This window comes from Megalobrama amblycephala, linkage group LG2, assembly GCF_018812025.1.
Source record: "Megalobrama amblycephala isolate DHTTF-2021 linkage group LG2, ASM1881202v1, whole genome shotgun sequence".
In the NCBI taxonomy this organism is placed as follows: Eukaryota; Metazoa; Chordata; class Actinopteri; order Cypriniformes; family Xenocyprididae; genus Megalobrama; species Megalobrama amblycephala.
In genome coordinates, this window is record NC_063045.1 from 52,838,133 (window position 1) to 52,858,253 (window position 20,121).

The window sequence follows — 20,121 nt, forward strand, 5'->3', positions numbered from 1 at the left end:
TGTTACAAGGGTTGGCTGAGGCGCCCTTTGAACCTTTGGAAGAGGTGTCAGATAAAATGCTCACATTGAAGACTGTGTTTTTACTGGCCATCTCATCCCTGAAAAGGATAGGTGACCTTCAAGCTCTTTCGGTTTTACCATCATGTTTAGAGTTTGCACCAGGCATGGTTAAGGCCTTTCTACATTCAAGGCCTGGTTACATACCTAAGGTCCCCACTAGGGTCCCAGGTCCTATTGTTTTGGAGGCTTTTTATCCCCCTCCCTTCTCTAATCCGGATCAGGAAAAACTTAATCTGCTGTGCCCTGTGAGGGTGTTGGATGCATATGTTCACAGAGCTGCCCTGTGGAGAAAGTCAGATCAACTGTTCGTATGTTACGGGTCCCGAGTCGAGGGGGCCCAGCGTCCAAGCAAAGGATGAGTAAGTGGGTGGTTGAGGCCATCACATTGTCTTATAAAGCCCAGGGCGCCCGTCCGTTGGACGTCAGGGCACACTCAACTCGAGGATGGTTGCTTCAAGAGCTCATAGTAGGAGTTTCCTTGCTGATATCTGTGGTGCTGATGGTCATCCCAGCACACCTTCATCAGATTTTATAACTTAATGTGAGTATTATTGGGTCTTTGGTGTTACAATAGCAGCCAGGCACTCGGAGCACGGCGTAGTTGGGACAGCGTTCCCATCACGTCACTGACGTAGCGTCGATAGTTCCCACGAAAGGGAACGTCTTGGGTTACAGGTGTAACCCTTGTTCCCTGAGTAAGGGAACGAGACGCTACGTCACGTTGCCGTACCTCCAGCATGCCTGGAGCGCTTACTTCAGACATATCACAGAAGCTAGCGTTCTTTGTTTCCGGGCATGCTTTATACGTTCCGGTCCACGACGTCGCCCGCCTCTGACGTCACGTTCTCTCATTGGTTGGATACAATAGTGCTTCACGAACACAAAAATGCAGAGGATTCCCATCACGATACTGACGTAGCGTCTCGTTCCCTTACTCAGGGAACAAGGGTTACACCCGTAACCCAAGACGTGTTGAATCAGTAATCAAATTATTATTTTTTTTTTCAACCTGACTCATGTACTCGGTATTAATTGATTTCAGTCAATAATTCTTTAATTATTCATTTTTGAATGTTCACAAAAACACAGAATACATTTTGAAATTGATGTCAGGATGTTCCACATCAGTAATAATCACTAAGCCCACAACCAGGCAATAAAAACATTTTTAATGTTATTGGTCAGGAAGTTTCTGTTTTCTTTTTCTCTTGATTAATTGATCTGGTATTTGCTACTTCAGCAGCTTTAGTAATCAGCGTTATCTGATGTACACTGCATGCTGCATAGATGCCCATTAGTCAGCCAGATGGTTGTCATCATTTAATATGCTTGTTCTGGACATGCCTCTTTAATGAATTTGCAGCGATTATTCTGATTGGTGTCTAAAAATGAGCTAACTTTTTTGTTTGAACAAGTTGTTGAGTGCTGATGTTCCCTGATGGCCACATATGGATTTCAGTAATTGTGTGAAAAACATGTAATCTTGGTTGCAGAAGAGCAAAACTAATTTTGAAGTCACAGATTGAATGTTTTTTTTTTAATACTTTATTTTTGTTTTTCATAAACAGGGATCCATTGATAGCAGTGACAATAAGTTGTACTTTTATATCTGTTAAGTCTTTAAGTTAAGTTCGTAAACCCAAGTCATGTGTGCTGTACACACAAAAAAGAAAACAATAAATAACTGAATAATGAAATAAAAATTAATAAGTACATAAATATAAAACCCAAAAAAGTTTGGGGAAAAATACATGTAAATATATAAAAATGAATTAAAAATATGTAATAATAATGAATATTAAATGCACACACATTGGGTTTCCATGTTTTATGAGGACTTTCCATAGGCGTAATGATTATTGTGCTGTAAAACTGTACATTCTATCCCCCTACACTAACCCTACCCCTAAACTAACCCATCACAGAAAACTTTCTGCTATTTTAGATTAAAAAAAAAAAAAAAAAAAGATAGTTCTGTATGATTTATAAGCTTGTTTCCTCATGGGGACCCACAAATGTCCCCCACAAGGTCAAGATTTACTGGTATTACTATACTTGTGTGGACATTTGGTCCCCACAACATAGGAAATACACACACACACACACACACACATACACACACATGAACATATTTTCACTGACTTGCGCTTTCTAACAAGGGATACAACATTCAATCTGGTGTGTCATTCAAACTTTTCCAACTAGCTTATACATATTTGATAGAAAAATTCATGTTTTTTTAGTTCTTGGTCGCCAAATATAGATTTAAACGAAGTCACAGACAGGCAGCACAAACAGAAAAAAAAAGTCTACTAAAAAGAGGAAAACAAACGAAAACAAAAGATAATATAACAAACGATAATATAATGGTTATATTGTGACTGGATGTGATGTTTCTCTTCCTCTGTGTTTTGCATTCAGACTCAGAGCTTAACAGTAAGGACGGTCTACTGGCCTGGGGTCAGTGTGAGAGAGTTCTGGGTCAGTTGACTGAGCTGTTACTTGCCCTGTTGGCTCAGCACTATATCCAGAGCAGCATATCTTAATTATTATTATTTTTTATCTTGTACATTTATTTTATCCTGTGCTAACTTTCTTTGACATCCAGTTGCAAAATGTGCCTATGAACTTTTTAAGCTGGTCAGCCACTATTATTAATTATCTAACTGGCTGACATAAATGAGGTTAGAAATTGCAGAAATGACTAGTCTTGTTAGCATCAGCAGGAATGGGCTGAAAATTACAAACCAGCAAGTAAGATCTTGCCATGTATGCTATCATTTTCCAGTATGTTTTTTATGAATTTATTGCTGTCTTGGAGTTTCCTGTATAAAATGTGAAAGAAGAAAATGTAACATATGATGTAAAACTATATGTGTGGACAAAGATGTAATAAATAATCATTTTAGAATAGTTAAAAATGAATAATAATTGTACAAATATATTTAAAATTAGAATCATAAAATTCAAATGAAGTCTGAACTACTGGCTGGTGGACAGAAAGGTTTCTGTTGAGCCCTGGCGGCTAGAATTATTATATTGAAACACCTCTAAAACAACAGTATCAAAAATATTGTTCCATGTGGAGTTGTTTTTCATTACCAGCACTCTTGTACCTGTGGCATTATCTTCCTGACTTGAGGCTGTATGATGATGACATGGTGTTTATAAGCTGGAAGCTTTATTAATTTAGCCTGCGCTCTAAGCATTCATACAGTTTTCAGAATGATAAAAACTCGGCAAATTGGAGCAGTAAATTTGTGGTTCAAGAAAAGAATCTAGTTATTTCAAACATTTTTTTAATAATAATAAATGTCAGTAACCTATAAGAGTGTGTGAATTGTTGTATACAGGCCTTAAAAAGTCTTAATTCACCCTTGCACAAATTAAGGCATTTAGAAGGTCTTAAATCAGAGCAGAAAGTCTAAAATTCATAAAGTCATGGCATATAGCAAGTCAGGAGTTATAGCAAGCCTTAGTTCAATTAGGACATTTAAGTCGTTTTTATAAACGTATCCTAGACAAAAACATGTGTGCATCTTCAGACAAAACAATGGCACTGACATATTGTAAGAGATGTCAGTACAAGTTGCTTTCAGTTAAAACTCTCAAACATGCATTTTAGTTTAGGACTAGCTTAAGCCTCGTCTGTGAAACCTGGGGTAAATGTTGCATGTGAAATAATTTAAAGGGTTAGTTCACCCAAAAATGAAAATTCAGTCATTAATTACAAACCCTCATGTCATTACACACCTGTAAGACCTTCGTTCCTCTTCAGAACACAAATCTTTTTTCATAAAATCCGATGGCTCAGTGAGGCATCCATTGCCAGCAAGATCATTTCCTTTTTCAATGCCCAGAAAGAATGACAGAAATGACAGAATTTTAATTTTTGGGTGAACTAGCCCTTTAATATCTTCCTCAGTATTGTTGTCCTGTTTTCCATTTCCAATACAAATACCTAATGGTACATATTAGAAACTTTACCAAAGGTTACCATCCCAGTAACAGCTTTTGTACCTTGTGTAGTGAGAATTGGTCCCCAAACTAAACTGTTACCAATTAATATTTAGATGCAAAATGACATAATATATGAAGTCTTGTTTTATGTGAAACTGATCAAAATGAAGTGAGTTTATGATTAAACCAATCTGTCATTGGGCTCAGAAGTCTTTATAACTCATTGACATATTTATTCTTGTCTTAATCATAAATGCACCTAATTTTGTTACCTTTTTTGAGATTTCATTTTACATTTGCATCTACTGTAAATGTATCTTGATTTAAAGATTTTTATTTTACTAATATGTGCACTTTTGATACCAGTATGTACCAGTATACAACTCTCAGCTGGCCTCTGCTACACATGCATTTTTTTTAGAGTGGATGTCTGTTTATCAAAGCTGATGTGCAACAGAATGCTTCACGAAAAATAAAGCGCAGTTGATGAACGAACGACAAGGAAGCACAAAAAATTAACGTACAGTACACAAGAGTTAATACAAAGTGTTTATTGTTAGTTGCCAACAGCACAGCAGCTCCAGACAATCAAAACCCAGTATTACTCACATGTGAAGCCAAATGAAAGCATCTGCATCTGTTTTCAGGCCTTCCAGCTTAGCTCTCTCCAGCGCTGGAATTCGCTTTTCTAATATAAACGCGTCCTAAATCGCTTGCCCAGTCATAAACCTTCATTCCAGTGATATTCTTTTGAGCTTTTGTATTGTGTCCCATCTCGTGGTCTACATTTTTTTTCTTTTTTTTTCCAAATCTCCCTCTTGTTCGTTCTCTCTCCTCGACCGTCATACGCCCCCTAATGCTGATTGGTTACATGTTTGTTATTGGTGTCAGCCTGATTAAAGGATTAGTCCACTTTTAAATACACTTTTCCTGATAAATTTACTCACCCCCATGTCATCCAAGATGTTCATGTCTTTCTTTCGTCAGTCGAAAAGAAATGAAGGTTTTTGAGGAAAACATTCCAGGATTATTCTCCTTACAGTGGATTTCAATGGCTACCAACAGATTGAAGGTCAATATTACAGTTTCAGTGCAGCTTCAAGGGCTTTAAACGATACCAGATGAGTAATAAGGGTCTTATCTAGCGAATCGATCGGTCATTTTCAAAAAAAATACAACCGTTTATGCTTTATAAACAAGATATCGCCTTGAACGTACTTTCCGCTTCTGCATTCTTCATAACGCTTCCGCTGAATGTCCTATGCCTTCCCTATTCAAGTTACGGAAAAAATTGAAACTGGCGCCGCATTCGTTCCGTAAGTAGAATAGGGAAGGCGTAGAACATTCAGTGTAAGCGTTATGAAGAATGCGGAAGCGGAAAGTACGTTCAAGGCGATATCTTGTTTATAAAGCATAAACGGTTGTATTTTTTTTCGAAAATGACTGATCGATTCGCTAGATAAGACCCTTATTACTCATCTGGGATCGTTTAAAGCCCTTGAAGCTGCACTGAAACTGTAATTTTGACCTTCAATCTGTTGGTAGCCATTGAAATCCACTGTAAGGAGAATAATCCTGGAATGTTTTCCTCAAAAACCTTCATTTCTTTTCGACTGACGAAAGAAAGACATGAACATCTTGGATGACATGGGGGTGAGTAAATTTATCAGGAAAAGTGTATTTAAAAGTGGACTAATCCTTTAACTTCCAAATAGTGTTTTTCAAAATCCACTGAGTCCACCTTTAATCCTACCAAATACTTAAACCTTCCCACTACATCAGCTGCCATACAAACTATTAATATGCAGTAAATTAAGAGTTTATTGAGGCAAAAGTCATTAATATGTGTTCCTCAAACTAAAGTGTGACCTCTTGATTTAAAAATCTTTAGACTATTGCACTGGAAACAAGACAACAATACTTAGGAAGAGTAATGAAGTTATTTCTATATTATAGATTTTGAAAATTCATTCAGATATGTATTACAAAGTAATGGATATTTGTTGGAAGTTGTTTTTTTCCCCTTCAAACTCTGAAGTGTTGCTAATACAACTCATTGTGTTTTTCCCTAGGTATTTACAGTTAGAGAACATATTGACGTAATGTGTTCCCTTAAATTCAGACAGTTTTTCTTAAATTTTCTTTATTTGGTCTTAAAAGTCTTAAACTTACCTTCACAAAAACCTGCTGTTTACCCCCTTTCTGTAATTTTTTTTTAATGCATAAGGAAACGTTATGGTGCAGAATAGACCACATATTTCAGTTATAGTCTTATACAGAAGTTATATAAGACTAACCAGCTATAACTAGCACTGGTTGTTGAATAAACCAAAAATATAAAATATATTTGTTCTAAACTGCAAATACCCTGACATCTTTTGTCATTTCAGTGGCTTATTAAATTGTGTTATTCACCAGCGCACAATGTGACATATAGACAGTGTGACATATAGCTGCAGACTGAACAGCGTATTTCTTGTATATGAGTCTGTTAGAGACAAGGACATGTTTCATTGTGATAAAGTGTTGGGAGAGCCACCCACCCTCACAATTTATCACAAATCCACTTTGTGATGAGTGTCAATGAGAGCCAATAAGAAAAAACACAAACGAGAATTTATTATGCAAAATTAAGCTGTTAGAGTGTTAATTTTTATTGCGAAAAAGCAGAATGTTTAACTTGTATATTCTGGCCTGACGCCTTTCTTTGTCATGTCAGATGGAAAGAAGAATAATTGCGTCATATTTTCCGATTACCAAATACAGCATTGCTATTTGTGAGTGCTTTTGACGTATGTTTTTACTGTAGCATCTGTAGCCGTAATTGTGCATGGTTAGGATTGTAAAATTAATATGCAAAAGATACACTCTCCACATCTTTAGTTTACATCAAAGGTCAAACTCTGCTGTATTTCATCAGTGTTTGCTTGTGCTTTCCCATCTAACACTGCTGGAGGGCTTCCAATCATCTACTTTGCCCTGATGGAAGCACAAAGTACTGCGGTGATTTAAAGAGCTTTTCATCAATGTCCTTTTTGTACTTTTATAACTTTTCCTTCTCTTCCTTCTGCCATCTTCTCATTGCTGCAAGCAGCATCCATGATGGCTAGCAGGGCGGTGACAGAAGGCTGCCCTCTTGGCCAGTTTCCCTGTGGGAACATGAGTGTGTGTTTGCCCCAGGTCCTTCAGTGTAATGGCCACAAGGACTGCAAGAATGGAGCAGATGAGGAACACTGTGGTGAGGCCATATATGTTTACCTTTTTCATATTGCTGAAATTTAGTAGATGCACTTAAAGCTGTTCTCAATTCAGTTTTTCTGTCCATGGAGAAATCCTGACATCTTTCTTGCGTCATTTATATCTTTAAAGTGTCATCTTAGATTTTTACATTGACTTTCTTATACAAAGACTTGCTTTTACTTTCTGCAGGGGACAACAGCGGATGGGCGGATATTTTTGATCGCACCATTAAAAAGGCAGAGCCACAGGACCTTCCTAATGACTGCTGTATGTGCCTCAGTCTTGATCTGATTTCCTTTGGAAGAGACACAGGAATACATAGATTAGCATAAGTGATGTTATCTTGGAGCTTATCCAAAAAAAAAAAAAACAAGTCCAAAATGCTGCTGCAATTTTCATGTAAGGGCCAGATTTTCCGAGTCTGATGAATTTACATCCTTAGCCTTCAATAGTCTACTGGGCACTTTTTAAGCCAGAAATGCTATAGGCTGCGTTTTACTGTAATGCGTCGTAAATCTGCATGGGTTTTACAATCTTGTAGAAGCACCTGGTTGAAATTGATTTGCTTTCAAAGTCTGTAGGACTTGACATTTTTGCAGATACCAGGAACTTCGTATTAACCTGAAAAATTGGGTTGGGGGAACATTATAAACTTTTATGAATATGGATCATGAATGTTAATTTTTTGACACTTGCCTAGTTATCGTCCTCACTGATTTGCTGAGAGGCAGGTAAGTGGGCATGAACCATAGTTTAATTATTGCTTATCTGTTTGGTTTACTGACAGCACTGGTTAGCAGATATTTGGTCTTAAGGTTGTCCTTTTATCCAGACTTTTTTTTACTTCTTTTTTCTTGAAATTGCTATGACTTTTGAAGACTGCAGATTAAATACAATTTAAACATTGTCTTACATATTTATTTAATAAACACACAAGTAGTATCACTAATACTGTGTAACTAGATAATATTTATGACATTTTTATGCATTCCTTGCCTGAGGATTTATTTTCTTCCATTTTGTCTCCTACAAGCTTAATGGAATTTTGTTGAAATAATAGCTAAATCAATGTGAAATGTTATACAAAATGTATATCTTATAGGTGTAATATTAGGGAACACATATTCACTATTAACTAGTTGCTTATCAACATGCATATTACTAGCATATTGGCTGTTTATTAGTACTTATAAAGCACATATTAATACATTTACATTTAGTCATTTAGCAGACGCTTTTCTCTAAAGTGACTTACAAATGAGAATAGTAGAAGCAATCAAATCAACATGAGTACAACAGTATGTAATTGCTGTGTCAAGTCAGTTTCATCAATGAAGTGCTCGTAGCAAAGTTTTTTTTTTCTTTTCTTTATACACAAATAGAAAAAAAGAAAAGTGAAATGTAAGTAAGTGCTAAAAGTAAGTGCTACTATTACTGGGTCAAGTGTTGACATGTCTTTAGCAGTTTTTTGAAAATGGCTAAAGACTACTCGGATAGAGCGTGGTTGGTCATTCCACCAGCCAGGAACAGACCCGGAGAAGGTCCGTGAGAGTGATTTTGTGCCCCTTTGGGATATAATGTAACCACAGTAATCAGCAGTAATTAGGAGTTTATTAAGGGAAAACTCCTAGTGAATATGTGTTCCCTAATCTACAGTAGAGTGTTACCATGCTTTTTTACACTAACTGTCTTTAGTGTAATGTTGCTGTCTGAAAACAAAAAAAGGTTTGCAATTTACAAAGCACAAAGTCCAGTCCAAAGGGAGTTATTCTCTATATTAGTAAACACTGTTTCTGAACTCCCTGAAATGCCTCAGTTGTAGTCTTCAGTTTTCTTTCAGGAACATACATGTCACAGTATCCCTCATTTAATTAATTCCTGCCTAAATACACAAAAAGGGGAGGGTGAGGCCTTTGTCCAGTTGCATAAACTGCTTAGACCAATCTTACATATTAGTAATGTAATTTTTTTTTCTTCAAGGCAGGCCATAATTTGTTACATAAATAGGTAGATTGGTTTTATTTGAATCTGAAAAATGAAACTGATTAGCCCTAACTAATTATTTATTGGTCAGACTAGTTCTTAAGACAAAGTATTAACTTAGTTGCTATGTTTACGCAACTGGCCCCTGGTTAAATTGTGTTACTACATGTCCAAGAGATGCTGTTTTTCCACTCCTGCACAAGTAGTGCTTGCAAAGGTGGTTTGGGTTGATCAGCTTGTTCTTCTTGACTGGGGAGAACTCGGACTTGAACTGATTTGGCAAAACTAATGCCACAGTTAATGTAGTTACAGTAGTGTTTACTGTTTACAGTACCTCAGGAGCTGATACTCGCTGATTATGGTAAGGGAATTATTACTCTAAGCGGTAGACCAATCACAAAAGACTGGGGCCAGCTGACCAATCAGAGCAGACTGTTTTTCGGAAGGTGAGTTTTAAAGAATCCAAAAACAGGTGCTGCAACAATGTAAATTACAATCAAAAATAATTGTTTAAACATTAAATGATCATGTAACCATAATATAGTAAACTCCATAATTCAAATTATGAATGTGTAAATGAGCATAAATGACCAATAGTAGCCCTTAAAAAAAAGAAGAACAGGACAGGAAAAGAGATCAATGACAAGAAATAGGACAAAAGGGAGTAAAACAATATTTTTCTCAGTGTAGGTCTAATATGAACAGCAAAAAATGCATTAATGTAAATCATCAAATACTGGAATACAGGAATACTCCTGAACTTAGAACTTAACAATAGTAAGTAAACCAAAAGCACAACAAAAATCCAACAAATCTTTGGTTATTTTTACAGCTTTATGTACTAGATCTAATAATGTTGTATTACTTTAATAACTGAGTTTACAGTGTGTGTTTATGTTGATCTTGTACAGTTCTGAAGCAGTACCCGGAGAGCTGTGATTGCATTAAGACAGAGGTGGAATGTGTGGATGTGAACCTGCACGTTGTACCCGTCTTCTCCTCCAATGTGACTTGGTTGTAAGTACATCAAACTGGGAGCTAACTACTGCAGAGCTTTACTCCTTTGCTCCCACTAGAGGTTATTAATCTGTAGCTGGAGAAGAGGAGTACAGATCTGACATCAGTGAGACATGGAGCTTTAAAGCACTGAGTTATGAAGCTTAACGAGAAAAAGAGCTTCTTTGGACTGAGCAATTACCAAAAGAAAAAAAAATTATGCACAGTGCTTGAAAGGCGGGGGTTTGTTTTGTTATTATGTTTTGGTTGTTCTGCATGAGTAATTGTGCTTTTGATACTTTTATTGTGATCTGGACTCTGAAGAGATATTGAGATATACAGGGTGGAATTTAAAGATACTAATTTATGACTAAGGATTCTGGAGATGATCTTTTGGATTCTGGGGATGTTTTTGGAAAATGAAAAAAAGAAGTCCATGAACTTGAGTCCGTGAATGGGTTATGAGAGGACAGAGTGGAGAGGAGGATTTTCAATAACTAATTACTTACATATTGATCCACACATAAATATATCATATAACTTTAGGAAATGACATGGAATATAAAACAACATTTTTTTTGATGAACTAATGTGAATGTTCTGATAGTAATGCGGTATTGTTTGTAATTCAATGCTTTACAATTGTACAGGTCTCTGAAGAACAATAGGATTAGGAATTTGGATGATCACATCTTCTCCAAATATACACAGCTGCAGAGACTGTGAGTATCAGTTAATCAAGTGTGAAAGTGTACTATGATAAATAACCAGTATCAGCCATTGATGAAAAAGACAAGTCAGATAATCAGTTCAAATTATACTGAAATGCTTCTGTTTTTCACTGGTTTCTGCAATAAGAAGAAAAGAACAGAAACACGAGCATTCCTGTTGAATTAACGTCATCAATACTTAAAATTAAAACTGTTGTTGGGCCTTTGCATTTGCTTAAAGTCTTCAGCCAATGTCTTTTGAGTCATTCTACAGTTTTCCACTCGCTGTGTATCGCCAGTTCTTGTTGACACCTAAATTTATGGATGCTGTGAAATTTCCAATATCTGATGAACCAAAATATCTCAGCACTGAGAACTTTAGGCCATGCCTCAAACCCTGGTTCTCTGAGGGAGATGCGTGCAATATCCTAAGTATTTTAGGCCATTGGCCAGTGCAGCAAGGAAACCTTCCTCCTGTCTCTATATACTGTTCAGGCGTAAATCTTCATTCATGATGCAGATTGTTCTGAGCTGATGAGCTATAAATTTAGACCGGTGGAGTTTATCTTTTCTGAATTCATTTTTTTTTTTTTTGCAGTTTTGCCTCTTATGTAAATTTGAAGAATGTTTAGGGATTTTATTGGAAAGAAAGACAAGTTTTTCCCCCCTGTACCAGCAGTAAGTTTAAGTCAGAGTAACTATAAAATGAGAGCTTTACACATTTTATATTTTATAATGCTTGATTAAAAAAAACTCCATTAGTTCTCCATATGAGAGAAATTTGAAAATTAAATTCCAGTCATGAGAGAGCTTCATTATGGTTTCAGTTCAAATTTAATTGATATAGTGGGCTGCCACATCTCGACTGGAAAGTCACTAACCCTCTACTGCACACATTATGATAAATCTATAGAGAAAAATATTTGACTCTTTTTCTTTTCTTAGAATGGCTTAAAGGTGCTAAAGAGGTTCTTTTTGTCGACTGAGTTTTTGAAATGAGCGCATGGGTAAGAACAACCCCCCTCCTTCACAGCTCATTTAGAGGGAACGCCTCCCAAAACTCGTGCACGAGTATCTGAACACGAGTGTTTACCACCGGCATTCGCTGTGTTATTAAGCCGGGCACACATTTAACGACTAGCTAAAACATTCTGACTATGCTCAACATACAGCGATTGTTTCCTGCTCCTGAAGCAGATTTATATACTTTGGAATTTACACGTGGAATTTGAACACTGACTGTAATCGCAGACTGAAAGCAACTGGCTCTGACTGGACGCGTTTGAACGCGATCAGTCATAAGTATCAATTTACATTCATAATCGGCCTTACAATCGTTAAGTGTGTGCGCGACCTAAAGCCGTGGATTCATTATGTCGGACTCACCGCAGGTAACTCATAATCTGCAGTTGTTACTCCTGTCTCCTGACAAAAACATTGCATGCGGCACCTGTGGAGTGTGGAAAGTTACTGGAGCACGCAGCCGCGCGTCTCTCACATGGATCGTCATGGCAGTGATTGACAAGCCAGAGGGCCAATCGTTTACGCGATGATCGCGTAAACGATTGGCTGATGTTTTTAAGGCCCTACCTCGTGCACAGATGATGTATATTAATATTATTACTTTCAGTGCACCTAATAAATAGTCTTTTATCAGTTAGTAAAGACAGTTTCAAGTAATATTGCAAAAATGTATAAAACATAACATCCTCTTTAGCACCTTTAACTTGAAGTGCTGTAAAAAAAAATGGAAAAAAATATTATGTTAAGGTACTTTATGATATGTTGCCATATGGCAACAACATACAATAGAATAAGTGTAAGTGTATATAGTTAATATTTGTCCTCAGAAATGTTGTTTGTATTGAATCAATTGGTGCTATTATAAGCTTTAGCAGTAATTATAAAAAACATCTTATATATATCTTGTGCTTTTATTTATTCCATTCTCTTTTGCTGAATAATACTTTATATTCTTTGAATTTCATTACGTTTTTCGTGAATATTATTTAAATTGCAAATGTAGACAGTTAAAAACAAATCTAATACTGTTCATCATGTATCATAAAACATTGACATAAAACCAAAATCATTGCAGTTCATGAAAATTCAACATTACGCAATCTTATGAGAGGAAGGTTATGAACATGAACCCCCCATAATCCTTGAAACTTCACCTTTTTTCTGTACGAAACTTCAAAAAGCATTTTTTTTCAGAGGTGAGACACATGTACACATCACATTTGGTGCACTTCACCCTAACAATACACTTACATCCACTTGCACCTGCCTTTTTGAGACACCATGGCAGGCCAGTGATAGGTCTGGTCCGGTAGTACTGGCTGTGGTGGCAGTGGGCACGCAGGTCTCCGATGTGATTTAATTCATAATACAAATGCCATGGCAGTCCTTAACATACAACTAATCAACATTATTTCACTAGCATTAATGTTTTTATTGTTACAGCTTAACAGACTGCAGCTGGCCTTTGCTAGCTAGCTAAACTATTACAATAATGTCATTCCATTATTGCACAGTGTTGCCATATGGCAACACAGACATTTTATCGATTTACCAAAAACTAATTACATAAAAACTTTTTTGAGTGGTGAATATGTCATCATAACTTACCTGAGATGATGTTAACAATTTATTTGTGAATGTGACATGGGTGGGTCCTTGTTTGTCACTGACGTTTTAGTTTGCTTTCAGCAACTACCGACAAGAGACGGCAGTCTGTCAGAAATCGCGCAGCACACAAAAAAATTGCATGTCATGTGACTTAACCAAAGCACATCATTGGCTAAACTAAGGTCTTCTCTTACCAACAAAAAAAACGAGAATGTTCTCTTAAAGAGACAGTGGCAAGGAAATGAACACAAAGAGTATGTTGCCATATGGCAACACTATGCGGTAGATGGCTAACAAGTTTGCATAATTGATTTTTGTGCATACTTTCTTTTCAAATAAATGTCAATGGTGTGTCAAGCTGATTTAATCATACTGCTCTGTATATTGGCTGTAGTGAACATGCAATGATTTTTTTTTGTTGTGAAGTTTACTTGATTGAACTTGTGTACTACACCAATGCGAATAATGCGTTTGTTATACTTTGTGGGATAATATGCACTGTGTGAGATATGTACCCATCAATGTGGTTGTTTTCACTTTATTTTGGCTCGACATGAATGATTAGTTGATGATGAGATGTTTATTTGTGTAGTAAATGTTGGTTAGGCGTCTGATCAATTGTGCCCTGTCAGAAATAAAAAGAAGAGACACGACTAGCTTTAGACTATGCCAAGAACTGAGAAGAGTCTTTATATCCACCCTATCTAACAGTTGGAATGGGCCTGCACAGGGCATCTACACAATAAAGGGCTTAAGTCCCATAGTGAGATGTCAAGTGAGTGAAAATGAATTGAGTGAGAATTGAGGACTGTCTCAGCCAGACAGTAAAATAAATGGTAAAATAAATAAATAATTTTGATCTCTGCCAGGCAGAAGGGCACATTTAATTTTGGCACAGTCTGTCAATTCAGAATTTTTTAATATTATTGTGTGTGTCGATGAAATATTTTTTGGGGGATATTTTGAAACGCATAATTCCAAACAGACATTAATGTTTGGTGCATAACTTCATAACTTTGTCTTGAACATCCATTTTTTTCATTTGATATTGGAAAAACTTGCATTCACATGAGGTAATGAGAATAAAATACCCCTAAAGTCCCAGACTAATAAATTTTTTTAGAAGGCCATAAAAGGGACAGTGAAGGGCTGTTGGAAGGGCTGTGGAAATTTAAGCACTCTAAATGACAGATGTCCTATTTGTTTAGCGTTTTACAGCAGTTTAGGCCTTTTGGTCTTAATATAATATTAAAATCTTTGTGATCCAATCAATATTGTGACACATGTGCAAATTCAAGGGATCTTTATACATCTAGGGCCAGATCTACTAAACAGGACAAATTAGCATGAGACTACGAAATGCTCTGGAAAGTTCTGTGTGTGATCAAGTAATGAAACGCATATTAAAGAACACAGGGCCCTATTTTAACGATAAGATAAGTACATGGTCTAAAGCACATGGCACAAGTGTACTTAGACCATGTCCGAATCCACTTTTGCTAGTTTAACGACGGGAAAAATGGTCGGTGTGCCCGGCGCATGGTCTAAAATGGTTGTCTCTATTCTCTTAATGAGTAATGGGTGTGTTTTAGGCGTAAAGTGCAATAAACGAATCAGGAATTACATGGTGGAATTTGCAAGCAGAAACACTTCTCAAGTGAGGAAACAGATCTGCTCGCACCTTCCACCAAAGCATTTTTGTCTTTATGTACACAATAATAATCTTTTACATTGTAATCCTTTTATGTTTATGTTTGTCTGCTGCTGCGCATCCCTGTGTGTGTAATAAGCAGAATGTACAGTACAGTCCAAAAGTTTGGAACCACTAAGATTTTTAATGTTTTTTAAAAGAAGTTTAGTCTGCTCACCAAGGCTACATTTATTTAATTAAAAATACAGTAAAAACAGTAATATTGTGAAATATTATTACAATTTAAAATAACTGTTTTCTATTTGAATATATTTCACAAAGTAATTTATTCCTGTGATGGCAAAGCTGAATTTTCAGCATCATTACTCCAGTCTTCAGTGTCACATGATCCTTCAGAAATCATTCTAATATGCTGATCTGCTGCTCAAGAAACATTTAATGTGTACAATTGTACAAAATATTTGTGTACAATATTTTTTTTCAGGATTATTTGATGAATAGAAAGTTCAAAAGAACAGTGTTTATCTGAAATCTAATCTTTTGTAACATTATAAATGTCTTTACTGCCACTTTTGATTGATTTAATGCATCCTTGCTGAATAAAAGTATTCATTTCTTTCATTTCTTTTCAAAAAAATAAAAATAAAAATTCTTACTGACCCCAAACTTTTGAACGGTAGTGTATAATGCTACAGAAGCTTTGTATTTCAGATAAATGCTGTTCTTTTGAACTTTCTATTCATCAAGGAATCCTGAAAAAAAAAGTACACAACTGTTTTCAACATTGAAAATAATCATAAATGTTTATTGAGCAGCAAATCAGCATATTAGAATGATTTCTGAAGGATCATGTGACACTGAAGACTGGAGTAACGATGCTGAAAATTCAGCTTTGCATCACAGGAATAAATTACTTTGTCAAATATATTTAAATAGTACACAGTTATTTTAAATTGTAATAATATTTCACAATATTACTTTTTTTTACTGTATTTTTAATTAAATAAATGTAGCCTTGGTGAGCAGACGAAACTTCTTTTAAAAACATTAAAAATCTTAGTGGTTCCAAACTTTTGGACTGTACTGTATGTACGTTGTATACCCGCGTATAGGCGCATATTACCAGTGTGCTCTTTAAATAACAAACAAATATTGTCTATTTCAGTCTATTTCAGTTGCCTCAAAATAGTAACACGCCAACAATGCGCCTGAACACACCTTGTTTTCAGACCAGCGCACCAATGGGCCCAACTGTGTCAGGCTGAAACTAGCAAAAAACACTTGCGTTGCACTTGGCGCACAGACCCAGACAGTTCATTTTCATTATGACCAATGCAATCAATGCGGAACTATTGCACACATATCAAGCACAAAAAATACATGATTTTTTGGGCATTAAATAATGGCATAAAAGTACCAGTATACTTATTACCGCAAACCTTAGTAAATTGTGTTGCATGATTTATTTATTTAAATGCTCTTATCCGATACATTTTTAATCTGAAAGGGAAACTCCTACAAATTCATATGCAATAAGGTCAGCCACAAAAGTAATTGTTCGTATCTTTTCATCGAAAAGACATGTAGTTCTCATGCTGTTCACTATAGCAGCCATTATAAAAATCCCGACAGTAGTTTTTGAATGCCAAAAAAGGGTTTGCATTGAAACTAGCTGTTGGCCGTTAGGTTCTCAAATTATTTGGACACTTTTGGACAATTAATATTATAATTAGCAGCATTTCATTTGTATGAATATTATTGTATTATATTAAAAAATATCAAACAAAGTGGCTTCTGTAAACAAAAGTATGAAGTCATTGAGAGCATTCCTACAACGAACATGGTCTTGTAATCGCGGTAACCCATTTTCTTTTACTGGAGTAAGTTCATAAACGGCTTAAGCATAAACCGGTCGGAACAGGTAGTTTTTTGCCTCTTACCCCGTTTCCGCGTGGCATGTAAACGCATTAACCTGTTTTCTGTCGGCTTATTGAAGTGCGCATGTGTGATACGTGACAGAAACGCATCATTAGTGCAGATTTAAAGGTGCCCTAGATTATGTTTTTAAAAGATGTAATATAAGTCTAAGGTGTCCCCTGAATGTGTCTGTGAAGTTTCAGCTCAAAATACCCCATAGATTTTTTTTTATTAATTTTTTTAACTGCCTATTTTGGGGCATCATTATAAACGCGCCGATTTATGCTGCGGCCCCTTTAAATCCCGTGCTCTCCGCCCACAGAGCTCGTGCTTGCCTTAAATAGTGGCGTAACAAAGTTTACACAGCTAATATAACCCTCAAAATGGATCTTTACAAAGTGTTCGTCATGCATGCGTCGGATTATGTGAGTATTGTATACTGTTATATTGTTTGCATTGATTCTGAATGAGTTTGAGGCTATGCTGCGTGGCTAAAACAAACATTACACACTGTTGGAGAGATTTATAAAGAATGAAGTTGTGTTTATGCATTATACAGACTGCAAGTGTTTAAAAATGAAAATAGCGACAGCTCTTGTCTCCGTGAATGCAGTAAGAAACTATGGTAACTTTAACCACATTTAACAGTACATTAGCAACATGCTAACGAAACATTTAGAAAGACAATTTACAAATATCACTAAAAATATCATGATATCATGGATCATGTCAGTTATTATTGCTCCATCTCCCATTTTTCGCTGTTGTTCTTGCTTGCTTACCTAGTCTGTTGATTCAGCTATGCACATCCAGACATTTTGCCCTTGTCTAATGCCTTTCATAATGATAATGTTGGGACCGTGGGCTGGCATATGCAAATATTGGGGGCGTACACCCCGACTGTTACGTAACAGTCGGTGTTATGTTGAGATTTGTCTGTTCTTCGGAGGTCTTTTAAACAAATGAGATTTATATAAGAAGGAGGAAGCAATGGAGTTTGAGACTCACTGTATGTCATTTCCATGTACTGAACTCTTGTTATTTAACTATGGCAAGATATATTCAATTTTTCATTCGAGGGCACCTTTAAATGCATCCAGACAGAGCGAGCGTTTTGCAGGAAAGAAAGAAGGAAATATCACAAACGCGGACTCTTTCAAGACCCAGAAAATTGTTCTCATATCGTGCAACAGAAGTAGAAGTGGTTCAGTCAAAACGCTGCATTTGTATTTTTGACATCTCTACAGGGAAATAACCCAATTTTTTTATCAAGTTTTGTAAACGCGGTTTACTTGCGTGGTCATTGATATATTGATGTACAAAGTCATTTTGAGGTTTATGGAGTTGTTCACATGTGTAGTTCTTTACATTATTGACTATGAAGACGTTCCACTAACTTTTGAAAACCCTAAATTGTCCAGATACTTTTGTTTTAATATTGTGAGCTCAGAGAAAGCTCATTCTTTCTCAGTTATGTGCAGTTCTTCCTAGCATGCGATGATTGCTTCCCATCACTATATTCCCTTTCGTCTAGTTGAAAGTGCATGGTGATGGCTGATAATGTTTGCAGGTAAGAGCTTCAGAGCTCTGCAAATCTCACCGGGTCAATGTGTCCCTCACAGACTGGGGGAAACTTCTGAATTGAGAGCATGCGTTTGAACACATTTTACATGAATTGCACATTAATTTTTAAGCTCTTTTGCACCCTTGAAAATAGCCAGATGAGATTATCATCATTCTTCCAAATTAAAGTAGTAATATTTGGAAAAGAGGCCATTTATTGAATTATGTTCAAAATCTTAGAGGTTTTACTACCCATTCAAACTTATTTATATGCATTGAATGTACAATACATTGTTTAAAATAAAGAAAGCCAGTTTCAGTTCTATTCACTGCATTTTGATTTTTTTTTTTGCCTATTGCAGGACATACAGCTTCATATTTATGGTCAAATATTGTCAAATACAGCACATATTTATGGTATGAGTGAATCTGGCAGCAGCTGGAATGGCAATTAATTGCCAGATTATTTATTTACTGGCAGCCAATGTATTCCTCAGTCTTTGTTGCAAATTGCACTCTTATGCTTTGAATCCAATGCCATGGAATTGTCCCCCCAAAAATGCCCAACAAAATGTACTGTAAACTTTAAAATTAAAGGTGCCCTAGATTCAAAAATTGAATTTACCTTGGCATAGTTAAATAACAAGAGTTCAGTACATGGAAAAGACATACAGTGAGTCTCAAACTCCATTGTTTCCTCCTTCTTATATAAATCTCATTTGTTTAAAAGACCTCAGAAGAACAGGCGAATCTCAACATAATACCGACTGTTATGTAACAGTCGGGGTGTACGCCCCCAATATTTGCATATGCCAGCCCATGTTCCCAACATTATGAAAGGGATTACACGTCTGGATGTGCACAGCTGAATCATCAGACTAGGTAAGCAAGCAAGAACAATAGCGAAATATAGCTGCGAGCAGCGATGGCGGGCCCAAGCCCGGTGGCACCGCCACCCCGGTGGCTTCAGGGCAACTGTGCACAGCGGGCAATAGGCACTTAAAACGGTTAAACATCAAAGGACTATTTCAAATTCACTCCACATTTACTGCACTACAAGGTGCCACTATAGAGCCCCTCCTCCCTGCCCATTTTCAAAGGATTACATGTGCCAAGTTTTAACATTATTCTGATGAATTTTGAAGCAAATCAGGTAAAAATAAGAGGGTGATCTCAATGTATGCTGAAAGTGACACATTTTCTGCTTCCAGTTGGTGGCGCTATGACTTTGAATCACAATAGTCACATCCATGTGATCAGCCTTGTACAACGAAGACTAAGCCGAAGTTTCATCAAAATCAATTAATGTATGCAGAAGTTATAACACTTTGTTTCCCTTTTCTTGCCATAAATTCGTTGCCTCGCCACGGCCAAACCGTTTGAGATATCCAAAATCCGTTTGCAATTAAA

The 20,121-nt window shown here is 36.3% G+C and overlaps 1 protein-coding gene across 4 annotated transcripts in view; it reads left to right on the top strand.

Moving 5' to 3' along the window:
* The window catches only part of LOC125262233 (relaxin receptor 2-like), a 29,994-nt gene extending 18,075 nt beyond the window's left edge, over positions 1-11,919 (top strand). For 2 of the 4 annotated variants that reach the window (XM_048180859.1, XM_048180860.1), the window contains 4 exons: positions 7,115-7,258; positions 7,450-7,527; positions 10,155-10,260; positions 10,890-11,918. In XM_048180859.1, coding sequence (XP_048036816.1) covers positions 7,115-7,258; positions 7,450-7,527; positions 10,155-10,260; positions 10,890-10,965 — 404 coding nt within the window. In that variant the 3' untranslated portion in view covers positions 10,966-11,918. Of the gene's footprint in view, positions 1-7,111; positions 7,259-7,449; positions 7,528-10,154; positions 10,261-10,889 lie in introns of all 4 variants that reach the window. The other 2 variants (XM_048180861.1, XM_048180862.1) reach the window with 2 other exon arrangements.
* The last annotated feature ends 8,202 nt before the right edge of the window (positions 11,920-20,121 follow it).